Here is a 19625-nt window from a genome sequence, read left to right as displayed (position 1 = left end):
ATGTCAAACCTAATATATAGTGTCCATATGAGAGATTCAGGTTCGAATATGGCTTGCAACACACCCTGATCCCATTTCATCGCTCCTTAAAAATGATCAATAAAGCGAAAATAAATGCATTTATTTATTTATTTATTCATTCTTTCATTCGTATATATTTTATATATTTATTTCTAATTAATTTTAATTTAATGAATACTACTACTAATATTTAACCATATTTATTAATAATATAAATGCATATTGATTAATAATATAAATAATATAAACAACAAGGCTGTTGCTAAAAAATTAATCCCAGCCAAAATCCATTGAATCAAAAAATGTATTTGTTTGTTTTGATTTAATTATTTATAAATATTTTATGTATTTTAATTAATATTAATGTAAAGTCCATTTTAATTAATAATAATAATATTCAATTATATTTATGAATAATATAAATATTAATTGATGATATTAATAGTATAAACAACAAAGATATGGCTCATAGATAGATAGATAGATAGATTTTGTATGGATGGATGGATGGACAGATAAATAGACAGATATTGTATGGACGAATGGAATACATTTCTTGTCACTATCAGCTATCCAATTAAACAAAAAATATTTTAAAAATGGTCCTATAAGCTCAATTATGTGCTAAACTATACATGCAACTTTCAACTATATGCTAAACTATGCCGCTGATTTGGAAGACAGAGGTTCGAATCCGCCTCAATGTCATTAACTTTGAAATCTTAAATCCTGATTGTGGATTGCAGTATGTGTGTGTTTGTGTGTCCTGATGTGCCATCATGATCTAGCCTTTAATAAGCGCCCATCTACATGGTCACTGTGTGACCGCTGTATGTAATCCAGACCCTGGGGCAGCTGAGGATGGAAAGATGGAACAAACAAGGGGGCTAATGCGCTGCTTTTGCAGTAACACCCCCGCCCCAACTCATCTGTCTGATACTCTGCTCGCCTCCGAACATTACTGTCACAGATTGCCCTCGTGCCAGAGAGAGAGAACATAAGGAGAGATCAGCGGCAAAGACGAACGATGAGAGTGAGTGAGTGAGAGAGAGCGGTGATTGAAACGCAGCAGTAAAAAAGAAGAAAGAAGAGGGGAAGATAAAGGCCGATAGCGAAGATGAAGAGCAGAAGAACTGACAGAGTGAGAGAGACTGTATAAAGACGCAGCGGGAGACAGTAAGATGACGAAAAGATGAGGGCAGAGAAATAAAAACACAAGAAGGAGATTAAGAGAAGGAGGAGAAGGGGAAAACCAGGAAGGCAGAAAGGATAAGACACATTTGAAAACGATTACTCCTTAGTAAGCTAAACGTTTGAGTGCTGCCGTGTGAGTGAAAATAAGAGAGAGAAAACACTAGATTTTGAAACTTGTTGCTGCCCTGTGATGGAAAACTAACTGATATTTCCAAACCAAACAAATCAAATTATAAAGCAAACAGCAGTAGGGCTGCAATACATTCATTTACTTTCAGGTTTAACTCACATTTAAAGCTACGGTACACAATTTCAGCTCCAGTAACGGCACCAAAGGTAATTGCAAAAATCATTTTCAAAACAATTTTCAACAAACATAAAAAAGAAGCATGCACGTCGCTGGCAGGTTGCTCAAATGGAGTGGGAAAAAAACGTTCTGAAATATCTTTAATTTACTCCGTTTAATACGTTTAACGCTACGGTAAAGCAACAGCAGGCTTACACAATTTCTGCTCTATTAGTGGCATCAAAGCTAATTGTACAAAATATAAATAAATAAAAACAAAAGAAAATTAAATTAAATACATTTTTTAAAAGTTTTTGAAAAATCATCTTTAAATTACTTAGTAGTTTCACTTTTAACTCGCATTTAAAGCTATAGTACACAATTTCGAAAATAATTCAAAATAATTTTCAAAACAATTTTAAAACATCTTTCACTTGCGTGTTTCACTTAACTTTCCAAAACATTCGTAAAGGGCCAAAACATTCTTGTCTAGCTACACAAGCTTGATTTCAGTGCCATGAGTTTCTGTTTACAGACATTCACCTAATGTATCCATGATGATATGTTGGTCAAAACAACTCGGAGGAACATTTTATTGCTCAGAGTTGCTCTTTTATAGCTCATGAAACGGTTCTAATTTTTTGTAGGCCGACTTAGTGTCTGCTCAGATGTTTCCTGTAACTCTGTGAGGCAATTGTTGACATGTTGTGAGAGTATAGAGCTATAAAATGAATGCACATTACAAAGCTCAGATAATTTTGATGAGATCACAGGTTTCACAATATACCTGTTTTGATGATAACTATATTAAAAAAATTTAATATCACTATCATGTTAATACTACACACTTAATATAGCGTTGCAAATAATCCAGCATTGACACTCCAACACAGTAGGTGGCGGTATTGCATTTTTACTTTCTAATGCACTGCTTTTTCATTTTTTTTTCTATGCAAACATGCTAGATGGAAATAAAAAAACAAGCCCCTCTAGTTCAAATAAGTTGAACTTTTAAAACAGTTTAAAACCTGTTTTTTTTTTCTGTTCCACTGTCCTGAAACTCACGTTTTTAAATGCAAAAACACATTCGGTGAACTAGCTGTTGCCACCCATCCTAAAATGGAAAAAAATTACTTTGGCCACAGTAATCATGTAGTGAAAATCTAGTATTGTGACAGCGCTAGTTGAGTTTTTTTCTAAACTCTGAGAATACCAGATATGAGAGCAAATGGGAGATATTATTATTGTGTTGCTGTAATTTTTGTTTGCATTACAGTTTCGATAGTGTTTCTTTTCAGAAATTTATTATGTTCCTCATACTTATTAACTAATTATTTAAGGTTTTATTCAGTTTGAAATTCAATTTGATAAAATGGCATTCTGCAATGTGCTTCATCTATAATTGCACTGATATGAATTGGCAGTCTATTAATCACAGCTCTGGTTTTGTGTGGCTGATAACGCACTTACAATTTTCTCCCGTCTGTCAGGAAACTTGCCAGGTAACTCGTAATTCAGTCTCGGATTCAAGAACAGCCGCCAACAGCACTGTCACTAACGACGGTCGTGGCTTTCATATAATGTCACTTTATTGTCTGAGGAAAAAAGGAAGTATAATGAAATAATTTATGATACGGCTCTTTCTTTGGCTTGAAACTGATTGAAATTATGAAGAATTTGAATGTCTTAGTACAAAACTTATCATGATTCTGTCATCATTTACTCACACTCATGTCGTTCCAAACCTGTATGACTGATTTTCTTCCATGGAATACATGGAATGTCTTATTATTGGGAGATGCAAGGGTCTGTTGTACTTACCATTGGAAAAAGTGTAACGGCTAACTTGGATCACATGGGGCTCATCATACAATCGCCTCTGGTCTCCTTCCCTGCATACTGTCAAAGCCGCAGCGTTAGCACTAGCCGTTACGCTTTTTTGGCTAAAGGTTGCCCTATTGGAGCCATAGATTGGGGGAAGTCGTGGCTTAATGGTTAGAGAATCGGCCTCGTAACCCAAAGGTTGCGGGTTTGCTCTGCTCTCTATAGCTCTTGTGAATGTTATACAATGATCGACCTGCACAGTGCAAACAGCCAAAACCTGGATATTTTAGGCAATATAGAAATCCTGGCAAGGACGCGTCCCGTAAAAATGACCCGTTTGGTCACCCTACTTAAGCAGCTAAACTAACACAATACAACAAAGACGAAAGCATTAGCTAACATGACATTAAAATGTTACTATATTTTAAAAACCTGCATGTAATACTGAGTCGATACATATTAAAAACACAAACCAACACATTCTTACCTGTTAAAGTTTATACAATTTCTTCAGGAATTTAAATTTATGTCTGCACAATGTTGTGGCATCTTGGAAAATGCATTTATTTTATTGTGAGTGACGACTCATTGACCGTTCCAAGATGGAGGACACATCTATGATTGAAACCGTCAAAACCGGTCCGTGAACTCAAGAGCAAGTCAACTGCAACCATGAATATGTATGTCTGTAATAGACAAGCACTTGATTTAGCTAAACTAACACAATACAAGAAGACGAAGGCATTAACCAACACAACACTATAAAGTAACAATAGTTTAAAAACCTGTCGTATTGAGTTAATCAGCCTTCATATAAAAACACAAACAGATTCTCACCTGTGCAAATGTATCCTATTTCTTCAGGAATTTAAATCTCAAGAGTTTTTTACAACAAGAGGCTGCAGTCTTGTGGCATCTTGGGAAACGCGTTGATTTTGCCTGTGAGTGACGACACATTGACCGTTCCAAGATGGCGGATGTGTCGATGTGTCTGGAGCTGTCATATGTTGCATCTAAATATAGCCTATGTGTACAAGTCGGAGCTCTCAAAGAATTCCGTTTGTAAGTTGTAATTGCGAGTCCTACAAGGACGTGAACACACTTTACAAGTCGGAATCTCGTAATTACGTAAATTCCGACATCTGTAAAATCTGACAGCTATCGTAACTGCATGCTAAAAGCCTAAGACGCTTTTTCACCCTCACAAACTTTGGTATTTCTTACTGAAAATGCAAATCTATTTAGTATTTACTTTTTTGGAGCATTTTTGACAGTACAGAGGTCGGCTATTTTTAATTGTCAATTCAAATTGGGCTGTTTGGTGTAAATGGGATCGTGGCAGATGCGATGAGCCGGAGAGGAGAGCCCAATGGAAATTATGTCTCATCAATGTTGCCTGTCTAGTAATACTAGATCAGGATGAGCCAATCAATGCGTCTGAGCTTAGAAGATCACAGCTGTATCCAGTACAGTGGAGTGGACACACACACACATACACAGAATCTACAGCGTTTCAGCAAGAGCCGAGTGTCCACCGACACAGCAGGATGTATGTACAAGCGACGGATGGCAAACAGCTGCCGGGTTGAACCAGGGGACACCCAGTGCATTTTGCCCCTTGTTAGACTGGTGAGGACTAATACACACACACCGTGGCTGCGGCAGGAGGAGAGGCTTTGTTGAACCTCCACCGCATTGAGCCTCGCTACATCCGCCACATGCCGCGCGCAATCTGCTCCAGACAACACACACACACACGGACACACTCAGGGGATTACACACACACTCGCAGTGTAGAATGAGAATTCACATAACATGAGAGAGCCTATATAACAATGAACTGTGGCGAGGGAATGCATTACAAGCCAAAAGCGCGTCACAATCCCGCCAATATCCAGAATAACAACAACAAATAAATAAACAAAAGCACGTCACTGTGAAACTCACCCACCTTCAGATATGAGCTTAAATACACAAGTGTGCTATGTAAACTACTACACATACTTTATTTCGTGGCTAATAATTTAAATTTGTTCTTGGCCTGCCAATTTTTTACTGGCCCCGCCAAAAAAAGATACTGTAGATTTATTTCATCAACGTAAATTAATCTAAAAAAAAAAAAAAATGTTCTTACCCTATCAATATTTTCAGTGACCCCACCACAAAAAATAAAACTTTTTTTTAACTATATTTGTGTCAGAAGCATATGTATTTGTTAGCTATAAGCTATTCATTAAACTCATCAAAAAAGTTGTCTTTAATGGAATTAATATAGAGATTAATTTAAGATTTTTTGCTATTAAATCAAATTTGTTCTGACCCTATCAATATTTTTAGTGGACCCACCACAAAAGAAGATACTCTCATTTTTAGTAGCATAATTATGTTTGTTCCAGGAGCAAATGTATTTGTTATTCATTAAAAAAGTTTCTTTAATTAAATGTAAATAATTTAAAATTCAAATATAATTAACTTTTAATTTTAAATGAATCAAATTAAATTTGTTATATTTCCAACTGTTATTGCAAATTAAAAACTTAAGTTTATTTTATAATTTTTTTAATTAAGTTATAACCTTTTTTGAAAAAACTTGCTATTTACATAAAGAGCTAAATACATTTTCTCCTGACACACTTATGTTCAAATGTATCTATAAATTAATAAAATAAAATAAAATGAATTGAGCTATAATTTCTTATAGTTAAGCTTTTTTTTGGTATACAGTGTATTTTTCATATTTAACCCATTTACAGTTTTGACTATTTTATACAAATTTCTCCAGCTATATTATCCAGCTAGATAATTTTATTTTTTTTTCTTTTAATTGTTTTTTATTTTTTATTTGTAGTGAGCATTTTGCCTTTATTTGATTAGATAGTGGAGAACCGAGAGAAAAGTACTGTAAGAGAGGGACATGACCCAATCTGTGTCCCAATGAGCACAACAAATGACCTGTTGGGTCATGTGAGAGGTCCATCAACTTGTCCCAAATTCTCTCACACTGGTCCTGGGATAAGGATGGTCCTGGAACTGTCCTTATTCTTGAGTCCTGTAATTGTATGTCTATAAATTGTAGCCGGGAAAGCCAAAAGATATTTAGTAAAGCTACAACTAAAGGACTAAAGTTCTTTGAAGAGAAAATTAGCTGCAGGTGTCCCGTCCTTAGACTGCCTGTCTGGCACTCTATCATTCAACAGTTTCTTCAGGGAGACTGTAGACACAACATGCTGACTGTTGAAACTATTTCAGCTTAATTAAACATCTTATTTACAGGACTGTGTGTAGGTTGAGGTAATAGATTACTTGTCAGTTAAACTGATACAAACCCCTGTTGCCACATTAAGTACAGCTCATTTTGAGTCATGTTTGCCTGTACAAAACTCAGTGCATTGATTCTAGATTGTTCTGGGATGTTGCCAGGGTGTTTCTATATGGTTTCTAGGGTGGATACCAAACATCTAGGACACTGTTTCCCCAAACCTGTGTGTTTGGTTTTGTGTTGAGGCTGGCTAATGGAAGTATTTCCATTCAGTTGGAACAGATATGTCGGCCAGGTCGATTAATTGGCTGATATATCGGCCTATTTTTGTGTGAATTAGAATTTTCATTTGGCGTTTTCTCCCTGGATTGATTCTACATCAAAACATGCTGAGAACTAATGTTGGTCTGAAAAGACCTTTTTTGGCCGTTACTGAGGTAATACGAGTGCTGCTGAATAGCCTTCTGGGCCGCCGCAGAGCTTTTTAAAACGGATGCACTATCAGCATGCAGAACCAGCAAACGTGATTTATATTTGTGTGTGTGTGTGCCAGCAGACCAGATAGATGGGGAAATGGTTCTGCTGTTATGTCACGCTTTATCTAAAATTCATCACCCACCGGAGCGATCAATACTGGAAATGCAATAAATTTGAATACAGCACAACACATGTCTAAAATGCTTCATTTTATAGACTCGCATTTAAACTGCCAGTCAAAAGTTTGGACACGCTTGACTGGATTTATGGTTCTCATGATCTTAAAATCCTTTTGGTCTGAAGGTTTTTATACAAGGCTTGAAATGAGTTTTGTAGACAAAATTGTGCCTATGCATGAATTTCTTTACAAAACAAAAATCTTATCATTATTGTTATATTTAAATGGATTGTGAACTGCCTTTTTTTATTATTTTGTACTGTTCTCTGAGGTCCACTTATAATGTTATCAAGATTTTTAATAATAAGGAAGAAATGGGCTATTTTCTGTCCTGTTTTGACCCCCCTCATCTGAACGCTCTGTTTGAATCTGTGGCGTATTGTAGACTCAGAAGTGAACGCCCACTGCTATGATTGGCTAATAGTTGTGTACGTCTGACAGCCTACGTCCTTCAGAGATGGACGCTGCTGTGATTTAGGTTAAAAAGGCATAACAGACCTAATAACAGGCATTATAAAAGCTACTCACACTTGTGTTGTGACATTACTGACTGATCCAATATAGTCGGCATTAGGGCTGCACGATTAATCGAATGCGATTGTCATTCGCAATTTGTTAGTAATGCCGGTTCTGTAATCAGCGGGAAATCATCATCACGTGCTTTCAGATGGAGCAGAATTTACTACACAGAGCCGTAGTTCACTGACAAGTTACGCAAAAAAGTCGCAGGCGATTTTATTGCGCGATTCTGAAATCGAAGAAATCGTTCGCGATAATGACAGCTGTTTGCATAGCTTCTCAGTGAACTACGGCTTGTGAAGTAAATGCTGCTCCATCTGAAAGCATGTGAAAATACCATATTTAATAACATTTTTACTCCAAACTCACTTCATAAAGTCAGTCGAGTGTTTGAAATAAATCCTTCTGTGAGATGATGTGGCTTCTTACACAGAATAAGGCACGCAACATATTTCATAGTATTTAAGCAGTGATAAAGGCATTGCATTATAAATATACTTTATTTTAATGAAAATTATAATAATAAGAACTCAAATAAACCGTATATTGCCGTAGTCGTGTGTTTATTAGTCACGTTGAATCAATGAAAGCAGTTGAATCTTCTGTTTATTCAGCTGCAGCGATAGGCATTTTCTGGGTTTCTTCTGCAAGGCGTATTTAGAGTTTCAGCGCGAGAGTGCCCTCTAGCCTTTGGATGGAGATTTACTGCTGATCACAGAACCGTGCTTCACTGAAAGATACACATGACAATCGCAGCTTCTGTCGAATCGCGATCTCGATTCCATTTCGATTTATCGTGCAGCCCTAGTCGGCACAGCATCGTCTTTTAGTTTCAATCTTTCTGAAAATCCTGTGTCGAATCATGCCTTGTTTGTAATCTAATCTGTGGTAAACTGTTCTTACTGACGCAGTCTGGCACTTCATTAAAAATAAAGTTCATCAAATAAAGTCTATCGTTTGGTTTCTACTTAGAACCGCGTTTGCGTCTCTCAATATTTACACTACATGCACGAATCTGTGGGCGTATTAGTCACGTTGAATCAATGAAAGCAGTTGAATCTTCTGTTTATTCTTATGCGAGGCATATTTAGAGTTTCAGCGCGAGAGCGCCCTCTGGCCTTTGGAAGGAGATTTACTGCTGATCACAGAACAGTGCTTCACTGAAAGATACGCATGACAATCGCAGCTTCTGTTGAATCGTGATGAAGTAAACTGTTCTTACTGACGCAGTCTGGCACTTCATTAAAAATAAAGTTCATCAAATAAAGTCTATCGTTTGGTTTCTACTTAGAACCGCGTTTGCGTCTCTCAATATTTACACTACATGCACGAATCTGTGGGCGGGGCTAAACAGGCAGTGATGTAGAAGCAGGTGTTGATCTTCTGCGGAGGCGGGGTTTAGCCACACTATTAAATCATAGAGTGGCACATTCCACAAGCTATCATTTTGGCAGACTGGCTTCAGTATATGCCATTTTTAGACTAACAAGAAAGTTCTGAAACTTACAGAATGTTTTTATAGCGCATGACCTCTTAAATATCAAAAGACATCATGACAACATTAATGGATTTTTTGGGTCAAATAGTGTGGAAAAATCAGCCAACAAGTGTCCAGCATATCCAGCATGTAAAATGTAACTTATTTTAATTGAAACATTTTAATTTAAATTGAAAATCGCCATTTTATTAACTAATCGGAAATTCCTACAATCTGAGAATGCTGATACTTTTCTGCGGTTTAGGACTAAAACCTATAGCTTTATAGTCAGAGAAACAATCGGCATCTTTAAAATTTTGTCTTTGTGCTTCTGTTTTTGCAGTAGCTCTGTGTATTTCTATGGCATCGCTGTTGTTGAAGAGTAATTAGCTGGTGAAGTGGATTTACTTATTGTAGAGTTAACTAAATTTATCATGAGCATTGTAATCTTCAAAGCGGATGTCATAACAAATGTAAGTAGACCAGGACATTTTTTATACAAAAGGTTCATTTATAAATCTGTAAGATCGTACCATCATGCTGTGAAAATACAATCCGGAAGACAGAAGACAATAAGCACAGAGTTGAAAATGGGAGGAACTACATAAGCCCATAGCGCAAATGGTGCGGAACGAATAGAGCTAAAGAAAAAACAGTAATATTAATATAGATACTTTGCTTCGCAAGCACTAATAAAGAATAAGTAGGTAGGTGTGTCCAAACTTTGAAATATTTTACCGCTCGTTAATCTCATATCGACACCTTTGGGTTTCCAGTCGCTGTCATTAGATATGATGAGACTTTAATCCTGAGATTAAACCGCAGAGAAGGTTTGATAGAAGAGAGGAGGTCAGGCACACATCACGGATGGGAAATGGAGTTTACGGAATAATAGAGAAGGGCAGGGGAGAGGAGGATTAAAAAGGAAGGTCGGTAACGAGGGAGCTGATCGGGAAAGACAGAGATAAGGGGAGAGAAGAGGAAAAAGGATTTTTGGAAATCGAGCTACACACAGAGCAGTTACCGAGTGTGTGAGCGTTACAGACAGACGGAGAAAGACAGAATAAGCGAGCAGTTGTGTCAGGTTTCATCTTCATCATTGGCATCGTTGCTCATCTGCCTGCTGAAACAGACACGCAGAAACACACGCTGATGCGTTCAAACTCTCTCTGTCTTGCTGTAGTTTCAGCGAGTCGTTAGTGTCTATCAGGCCGCTGAGGTTTTAATTTGATTGATGATGATTCACTGCTGTTTAATTCATCCCGCTACTGATTGATGCTCTCACGTTTGTGTTCCCACAGTACTACGAGATGTCCTACGGGCTCAACATTGAGATGCACAAACAGGTAAGACAAACCTGTTGGGCGAAATCTTCTTTTCATCTTATTTTCTGTTCACACTGCACACTGGCTTTTTATAAGCTTGCAGCTCTGCACAATATTGTGCCTGTTTTGTGTCATGCCCCAAATGATAAAAATACTACTTCCGTTTACATTTGTAACACAAAAGATGTGGTTTAGATCCGGTCGATTAATGTACAATTTTATTTGATCTTACTGTTCACATCTGTAACATATATGGATGCAGTTTGAATCTGGTTTATAAATGGCTAATTTCATGTCATCTGACTGTTCACGTGTGTGATGCATATGGATGCGGTTTGGATTCGGTTTGTTACATGTCTGATTTCATTCGGTCTGACTGTTCACACGTGTAACACATATGGATGTGGATTGGATTTGGGTTTGTACACATCTGATTTCATGTAATCTGACCATTCACACTTGTAACATATGGATCCGGTTTATAAATTACTGATTTCATGTGGTCTGACTCTGACCATTGGCACTCCTAACATATGTGGATGTGGTTTGAATCTGGTTTATATATATCTGATTTCATGCATTTTTTGTTGTTACATAAATTAAATATTATTACATTTGTATTGTATTTATTATAGTGCTGTCAAACGATTAATCGCGATTAATCGCATCCAAAATAAAAGTTTTTGTGTGCATAATATATGTGTGTGTACTGTGTATATTTATTATGTATATATAAATACACACACATGCATGTATATATTTCAGAAAAATATGTTATGTTTGTATATTAAATATATTTATTTATAATATAAATTATATGAATATAAATATAGACATGTAAATACATGTAAATATTTTCAAAATATATAATGTATGTATGTGTATTTATATATACATAATAAATATGCACAAAACACACACATATATTATGCAAACAAAAACTTTTATTTTGTATGTGATTAATGCGCGATTAGTCATTTGACAGCACTAATTTATTATTATATAAATATTTTTGTATTAATAATGACATATTAAAAAAAAATTCCTTAGGACTAATTGAATAGATCATCCTCCACAACCAAGCACTCCAACTTCTAAAATGAGAAACTAGAAGACCATGCACATTGTGTTCAATTTGATACCTGATTTGCATAATTCCTTTTGAGAATCGGATACTGAAACCACATACACATGCAAATGCAAATAAACAACGCTATCAGTAGGCGCAATTCATTCTCTGTGAATTCCCCCATGCGTGTTGGGCAATGAAATGGTTATAATGGGGTCAGAATGCTCCATGATGCTCCATAATCACACACACATATTCATAAGCACACACACATGCTTTTTGGAGAGCTCTTAAAAGCATGAAGTGGACTTTATTTACATAAAAAAATACTAATTATATAATGACAATTGTAAAAATATTTAATATAAAAATGTATTTTTATATTATATTATATAACTCCAGACAGTCAGATCATAATGGGTGATTTTACCCATTTTTGTATACAATATGCCTAATGCGATCCATAAACAAATTTTGGGCACAGCTTAATACCTCCTGTAAGAATAGGCAGCACTGGTGTGTGTCTGTCTTTCCTTTCCTCTGACTGATTTCCCTCTAAATCAGTCTTTCCCAGCATCAGCGGCGTGTGAAGAAGGGGGTAATCATACATGCTCTCTGTGTGAGCTGGAACACATGAATGGAGAGTGTTGGAGGAAGACAGAAAGATAAAAAAGACACTAGAACATAAAAAGCTTTAAGAAGTGTCATAAATTTGGTTAAGAACCACCCACTTAGACAGGGCAAGACTGTTTTATGGACATGTGAAGCAAGGACCCTCAATTTCAGTTTTTATGTGCCGTTTAGTGGCGGTGCGTGTGGGTGTGTGTCAGTGGGCGGGGCTTCAGTTCTAATGCTTTCATATTCAACAAACTGATTTGCCTCCTAATAGGGTACACACATCTCTCTGTCTCCGCCCCTCCTGTAATCCTGCTTTGATCGTAGTGCTTTTAGGCTTTTCCTGTCTGTCTCTCTCTAGGTCTCACTCCTGTCCCTGTTCAATTAAAGCACTGGATTAAGACAAACTATGAGGGGTGGCTAGACAAAGATCTAGACGGGTCAGTGTGTGTGTGTGTGTGTTAGCCGCTGAATACTGTGCTGTGTTAAATTGCCACACGATTTTCAGCAGTGCTCTGATGATGTTTGCACATGATTGGCATCTCAGTCATAGTTCACCGCATCTGAATAGATGTATTCACTGAATCCCTGAATACATGCTTGAGATATGAGATATTAACAATAGTGCTGAATCATTGTCATATTATGATTATGAATGATAATTTGATAATCTTTAATTATACAATTATTTTTCATATCTATCTGTCTATCTATCTATTATCTATCCGTCCATTCGTCCATACAATATCTATCTATCTATCTATCTATCTGTCTATTTGTCTATCTGACCATCCGTTCGTCCGAAATCTATATATCTATCTATCTATCTATCTATCTATCTATCTATCTATCTATCTGTCCATTCGTCCATACAATATCTATCTATCTATCTATCTATCCATCCATTCGTCCATATAATATCTATCTATCTATATATCTATCTGTCTATTTGTCTATCTGACCATCCGTTCGTCCAAAATCTATCTATCTATCTATCTATCTATCTATCTATCTATCTATCTATCTATCTATCTATCTATCCGTCCATTTGTCCATACAATATTTATCTATCTATTATCTATCTATCTATCTATTCGTCCATTCGTCCATACAATATCTATCTATCTATCTATCTATCTATCCGTCCATTCGTCCATACAATATCTATATATCTATATCTATCTATCTATCTATCCGTCCATTCGTCTGTACAATATCTATATATCTATCTATCTATCTATCTATCTATCTATCTATCTATCGTACAATATCTATCTATCTATCTATCTATCTGTCTATTTGTCTATCTGACCATCTGTTCGTCCAAAATCTATGTCTATCTATCTATCCGTCCATTCGTCCGTACAATATTTATCTATCTATCTATCTATCTATCTATCTATCTATCTATCTATCTATCTATCTATCTATCCGTCCATTCGTCTGTACAATATCTATATATCTATCTATCTATCTATTATCTATCCGTCCATTCGTCCGTACAATATCTATCTATCTATCTATCTATCTGTCTATTTGTCTATCTGACCATCTGTTCGTCCGAAATCTATCTGTCTATCTATCTATCCGTCCATTCGTCTGTACAATATCTATATATCTATCTATCTATCTATTATCTATCCGTCCATTCGTCCGTACAATATCTATCTATCTATCTATCTATCTGTCTATTTGTCTATCTGACCATCTGTTCGTCCGAAATCTATCTGTCTATCTATCTATCCGTCCATTCGTCCGTACAATATTTATCTATCTATATCTATCTATCTATCTATCTATCTATCTATCTATCTATCTATCTATCCATTCGTCTGTACAATATCTATATATCTATCTATTATCTATCCGTCCATTCGTCCGTACAATATATCTATCTATCTATCTGTCTATTTGTCTATCTGACCATCTGTTCGTCCGAAATCTATCTGTCTATCTATCTATCCGTCCATTCGTCCGTAAAATATATCTATCTATCTATCTATCTATCTATCTATCTATCTATCTATCTATCTGTCCAATTGTCCGTACAATATCTATCTATCTAGCTATCCGTCCATTCGTCCATACAATATCTATCTGTCTATCATTCTATCTGTCTATCTATCTATCTGTACATTCTTCCATACAATATCTATCTGTCTATCTATCTATCTATCTGTCTGTCTGTCTGTCTATATATGTATGTGTGTGTGTGTGTGTGTGTGTGTGCGCCGGCGGGTGTGGTTTTCAGCAATATTGTGAAACAGCCCCTCTAATGGCTCTGGCATTCTGATTACATCCAGTGCAGTGAGGTGTGTGTATGTGAGAGAGAGAGAGAGAGAGAAAGAAAGGTGGGATAGTGGACAAAAAAGAAAAAAAAAATACAGCAGAACCATAAAAAAGTGGTAATATAAAGCCACACACACACACACGCCTTTAAAGTGATGCCCCCGGATGCAGGTTTGGTCTTATCAGCCTGCCCTCTTTATGTCTAATGGAGCCTGCCTCTCTCTTCCTCTCTTTCTCTCACTCTCGCTCTTCAAACATTTAAAGGCAAATATTAAGCAATGACGCTCTAATCACTGATTGTGGTCACAGGCACAGAGGTATTCAATAAAGCCCTCATTTTCTCTTCTCCTCATCTGTCACACTGCTCTCTCTCTCTCTCGCTCTCTCTCAGACGCTGTGTCTCTTTCGCCCCCTGTCTCTCTATATCTGTGCTTGTTCTCTCTTAAATTCCCTCCTTCTCTCGTTTTGGCTCGCTCTAGTGCTCGCTCTCTCCTTTTCTCTCTCTTTCTCTCTCTTTCTCTGGGCAGTGTGCCAGCCTCTCTTCCCCTGGCGCTCTGCCAGTATCCCCCTCTCTTCCCCCTCCTCTCCTCGCTCTCCCTCTCTTTCTTTCTGATTGATGGCCCTTCCATTCGGAAAAAGGTAGAAAAGAAACAGAACTAGGGAGGAAAGGAGAGCAGCAAAGCACTGAAAATCAGACACGCTCACAAAGGAGGACACGAGCACACATATATGCACAAAACCCTATACACATGCAAAGGCTCATGGGTAATTAAATGTGTGAGGGGGAAGCACTTACAGAGGGGGATGTGGACACATTCCTGCACATGAGTACACAAACAAATATAACTACACAAACTCTCACACTCTCCAAACAAAACAAAAAAGCCGTTTATGGGGCATCTGACAATGTAATTTACCCAAAAACTGTTTGATTTTTACACACACTCATCAGTTTAATATAAATATATTTTAATTAAAATATGTATCTATTAATATAAAATAACTTTAATTTTTAACATTTATATAAATTAAACTAATTATTACTCACTTATTTATGTAGATACAGACATTCTTTATTGTACTTTTTTATTTTTATCTATATAAAATGTTATTTGAATTATTATATTTTATATATACGTAGACAAATGTAGGTTTGTATGTTTATGTTTTATTTAAATGTTAATATTTTGATTTTTTTATATTCAAATTTGAACATCAGTCCAGTTCATTCATGAACAAATATTATACTCGCCATTTAATTAGCGCAGACGGCCCAGAACTGCAAATGCTGCCGCCTTTCTGACATGCAAACATGTCATGTAGATATAGTGAAAATATGATTCATTCCATTCGGATGGTAGAAAGTTAATAAATGTTGAACACACAAAGCAAGTCTATGCAAATGTGGAGACATGTTCACGCACTCACGAGAATTCTGGGTAAATATATGTGCGCACACAAACAGCGGGGCATCTGCACCTACTCAGGTTCTTTTGATCGAGTGACAAAGCCATTATGCTGAAAGGTTGGCACCCTGGGACTTCCTCACAAACATGCACACACATCTTGTTTTCCTCTGTTTCTTCATTTCCCTCCTGCGCTCTCTCTCTCCTTCTCAAACACACTCTGTTTCATTCCAAACCGGTTACATCACTCGCTCCCTCAACCTCATTATACACAAATGAGCTCTGTTTCACTCGCACACACACTCACGCACACAGTCTGCAGATGTTCAGCATCACTGCTACACTGTGTCCCAACAAAAATGCAAACAACCGAACACACTTCCGTTCACTCGTCTGCAGTCTCATATGGCAGGAGTAACAAGTATTCTGCCAGGTAATAATAATAATTCCAGCTAATACTACTCTTTGAAATACCATAACCTGATATTCATAAGTTAATATCCTATACACTGTGCTAGATGGATGGAGAGACGATAGATAGATAGATGGATGGATGGATGGATGGACATCATTATGAATTGTGTTTAATGTATTGTGTGGTGGTGTGCAGATTAAAATAGCTCAGCTACAAACACAGAGCTCTAAAACACAGGTTTGCTTTGCTCCTCATGTAGGTATTAGAGTGCACTTAGAGGTCTGCTGTGTTTCTGTGCCTCCATCACCGCAAATACTTCTCCATTAGTGTGTGTGTGTGTGTGTGTGTGTGTTAGAGAGAATCACAGAGCCTTATCACAGGACAGGAAGAAAAGAATGAAAAAAGAGTAAAAAGAGTATAATGGCTGGAGCATGAAGGTGGATGGTGACTGGGCACAGTGCGCGTGCGCGTGTGCGTGCGTGCGTGTGTACGAGTGAAAGTAATTAACTGTTCATGTGTTGCAGCGTGTGTGAAACACTTGTCTGCCTGTCTGTTGTTTTTCTTAGTGAGACTATAATTAAACGTGTGTGTGTGTTTGTGTGCTCTGTTGCAAGGAGATTGAGACTATTCAAGCTATTCAGCCCTGAAGAGCTCTCTCTCTCTCTCTCACACACACACACACACACACACACACACACACACACTCACTCACTCACTCAGAGCCTCGGGAAGTGGCTGAATGAATAGAACTCAGCACACACAAACCAGACATATATTTTCTTAAGAACATATAAGTGTCACTTCCCCACACTGCCTCGATTCTGTATGGTTGCTAAGGTGTTCTAAGTGGTTGTTAGGGTGTCCTGGGGGATTGCTAGGATGTTGCTGGGCATTTCTACAGTGTGTGTTTGCAGGGGTCGCTAGAGTGCTCTGTGTGGTTGCTAGAATGTTATGAGGGGATTTAAGGGAATTGCTAGGGTATTTTGTGTGGTTGCTAGGGGGTTGCTGGGTTTTTCAGGTTGTTGTTAGCATGATATGGGTTACTTCAGTTAATTGGTAGCATTTTCTGGGTGCTTTTAGGGTGTTTTGAATGGTTTTTCAAGAATTGTTAGGTTGCGTAATTGAGTGGTTTCTAGGGTGTTGCTAGGGCATCACTGTGGGGTTAGGGTTTTCTGGGTGGTTGCTTTGATGTTATGAGTGGTTTTAGTGCATTGCTAGGGTGTTCTGTGTGGTTAATAGCATGTTGCTATGCAGTTGATAGGCTGTTGCAAGAGGGTTCTTGTTGGTTTCTTGGGTTTTATGAGTGTTTTAGCTCATTGCTAGGGTGTTCTTGGTGGTTGCCAGGGCTTTATTAGTGTTAAGCTTATTGCTATGGTGTTTGCATTGGTAGGGTGTTCTGTTTGGTAGTAGCATGTTGCTATGCTGGTGATAGGGTGTTATGTAGTTATTGGTGGTTGCTAGGGTATTTTGGGTGGTTGCTAGGATGTCATTAGTGTTTTTTAACCCATTGCTAGGTTGTTTTCACTACATACATAGTGCTTGGTGTTTGCTAAATGGCTGCTAAAGTGTTCTGGGTGGTTGCTATGGCGTTTCTGTTTGATTGCTAGGTGATTGCTTGAATGTTCTCTTGGTTGATACTAGTGTCTTATAAGTGTTTTTTTTTCAGCTCAATTCTAGGGTGTTCTGGGTGTTTGCTAGGGTTTTATGAGTGTTTTTAGCTCATTGCTGTGGTGTTCTGCATTGACATTATGATGGTTGCTAGAGTGTTTTGCATGGTTGCTAGGATGCCATTAGTGTTTTTTAACACATTGCTATGTTGTTCTGTTTGGTAGCTATGCAGTTGATAGGATGTTGCTACATAGTCTTGGTGGTTGCTAGGGGTTAGCTATGGTGTTCTGGGTTGTTGCTAGGATGTCATGAGTTGTTAACACATTGCTAAGGTGTTTTGTTTGATAGTAGCGCCTTGCTTTATGGTTGATAGGGTGTCGCTCCGTACATAGTTCTTGGTGGTTGCTAAAGTGTTCTTGGTGTTTGCTAGGGAATTCTGGGTGGTTGCTTAGGTGTTTCTGTGTGGTTGCTAAGTGATTGCTAGAGTGTTCTTTGTGGTTGCTAGAGGATTGCTATTGTTCTGGGCAGTTGCTAGGATGCCATGAAAGTTTTTAACACATTGCTAGGTTGTTCTGTTAGATAGTAGCATGTTGCTTTGCAACTGATAGAGTGTTGCTACAAACATAGTTCTTGGTGGTTGCTAGAGTGTTCTTGGTTGTTGCTAGGGGATTGCTAGAGTGTTCTGAGTGGTTGCTAGGGCATTTCTGTATGTTGTTAGGTGAATGCTAGAGTGTTGTTGGTGAATTCTAGGGTTATGGAGTGGTTTTTAACTAATTTCTAGGATGTTCTGGGTGGTTACTAGTGTTAGGAATAGGGTTTTTTTATCATTCATGTCCACAATATTACAATTAACCTGCAACCTCCATCCCAGATGTGCTAATCGCCTTCATTTCGTTATTTTCTGTCACTCCCTTCCTTTGTTTTGTGCATCTTTTGTTGCTAAGACATCATTGTCATGAACATAATCTAAGCTGAAGCCATTTGTGTGCTTGGGAATTGAGAGCCCAGTGCCGTTGTACAGGTTTATCACTGTCACTGTTTTCTCTTCTAATCAAGCGTGTGTATGTGTGTGTTCTCTTGCAGGCGGAGATCGTGAAGCGACTCAGTGCTATCTGTGCTCAAATCATCCCTTTCCTCTCTCAGGAGGTATGATGACAGTGATTGACAACTCATCAAGGTTCTGGGGTCTTCTCCCACAGGCGCACAGACACGTTCTCGTTCCCCTTCCCATCAGACTGATTCACCCTCAGTACGCCAGACAGATTCTAGATTTTAATGACCCTGTCTCACATCTCTGACTAAACAAGGACTGCTGATATCCTGCGTTTTTTAACAAAGCTGCAAAATCCTGCCGCGTTCATTTACCGAAAGTTGTCTGCGATGACTTGATGAGCTCAGGTTGCAAATTCAGCTTGAGTCCAGCATCGCTGTTTGCTTTATTAGCAGCTCTGCTACTAGTGTTACAAGCAGACTCCAATCTCACACCATTAGTTGAACCAGAAGTCCAACATTGACTCACTTTACCTTTCAAATGAGTCCAAACAACCGATTCTAGTCATTCACATACAAATTGAAGAGTTCTTGGGGACAGTAAACAAATTAAGGGGATAGTTCACTTAAAAAATTAAAATATTGTTTATTTACTCACCCTAAGTTTTTCCGA

At 37.5% G+C, this 19625-nt stretch overlaps 1 protein-coding gene across 1 annotated transcript in view; it reads left to right on the top strand.

The window, feature by feature from the left end:
* The window catches only part of tle2b (TLE family member 2, transcriptional corepressor b), a 66396-nt gene that overhangs the window by 32663 nt on the left and 14108 nt on the right, over window positions 1-19625 (top strand). The window contains 2 exon segments of the mRNA XM_071582403.1: window positions 10537-10581; window positions 19046-19108. Of these exon segments, the coding sequence (XP_071438504.1) occupies window positions 10537-10581; window positions 19046-19108 (108 nt within the window).

This window comes from Sinocyclocheilus grahami, unplaced genomic scaffold (assembly GCF_001515645.1).
Source record: "Sinocyclocheilus grahami isolate Dianchi unplaced genomic scaffold, SAMN03320097.WGS_v1.1 scaffold169.1, whole genome shotgun sequence".
Classification (NCBI taxonomy): domain Eukaryota; kingdom Metazoa; phylum Chordata; class Actinopteri; order Cypriniformes; family Cyprinidae; genus Sinocyclocheilus; species Sinocyclocheilus grahami.
Note: the sequence above shows the minus strand (reverse complement) of the source record. Positions and strands in the feature narration are given on the sequence as shown.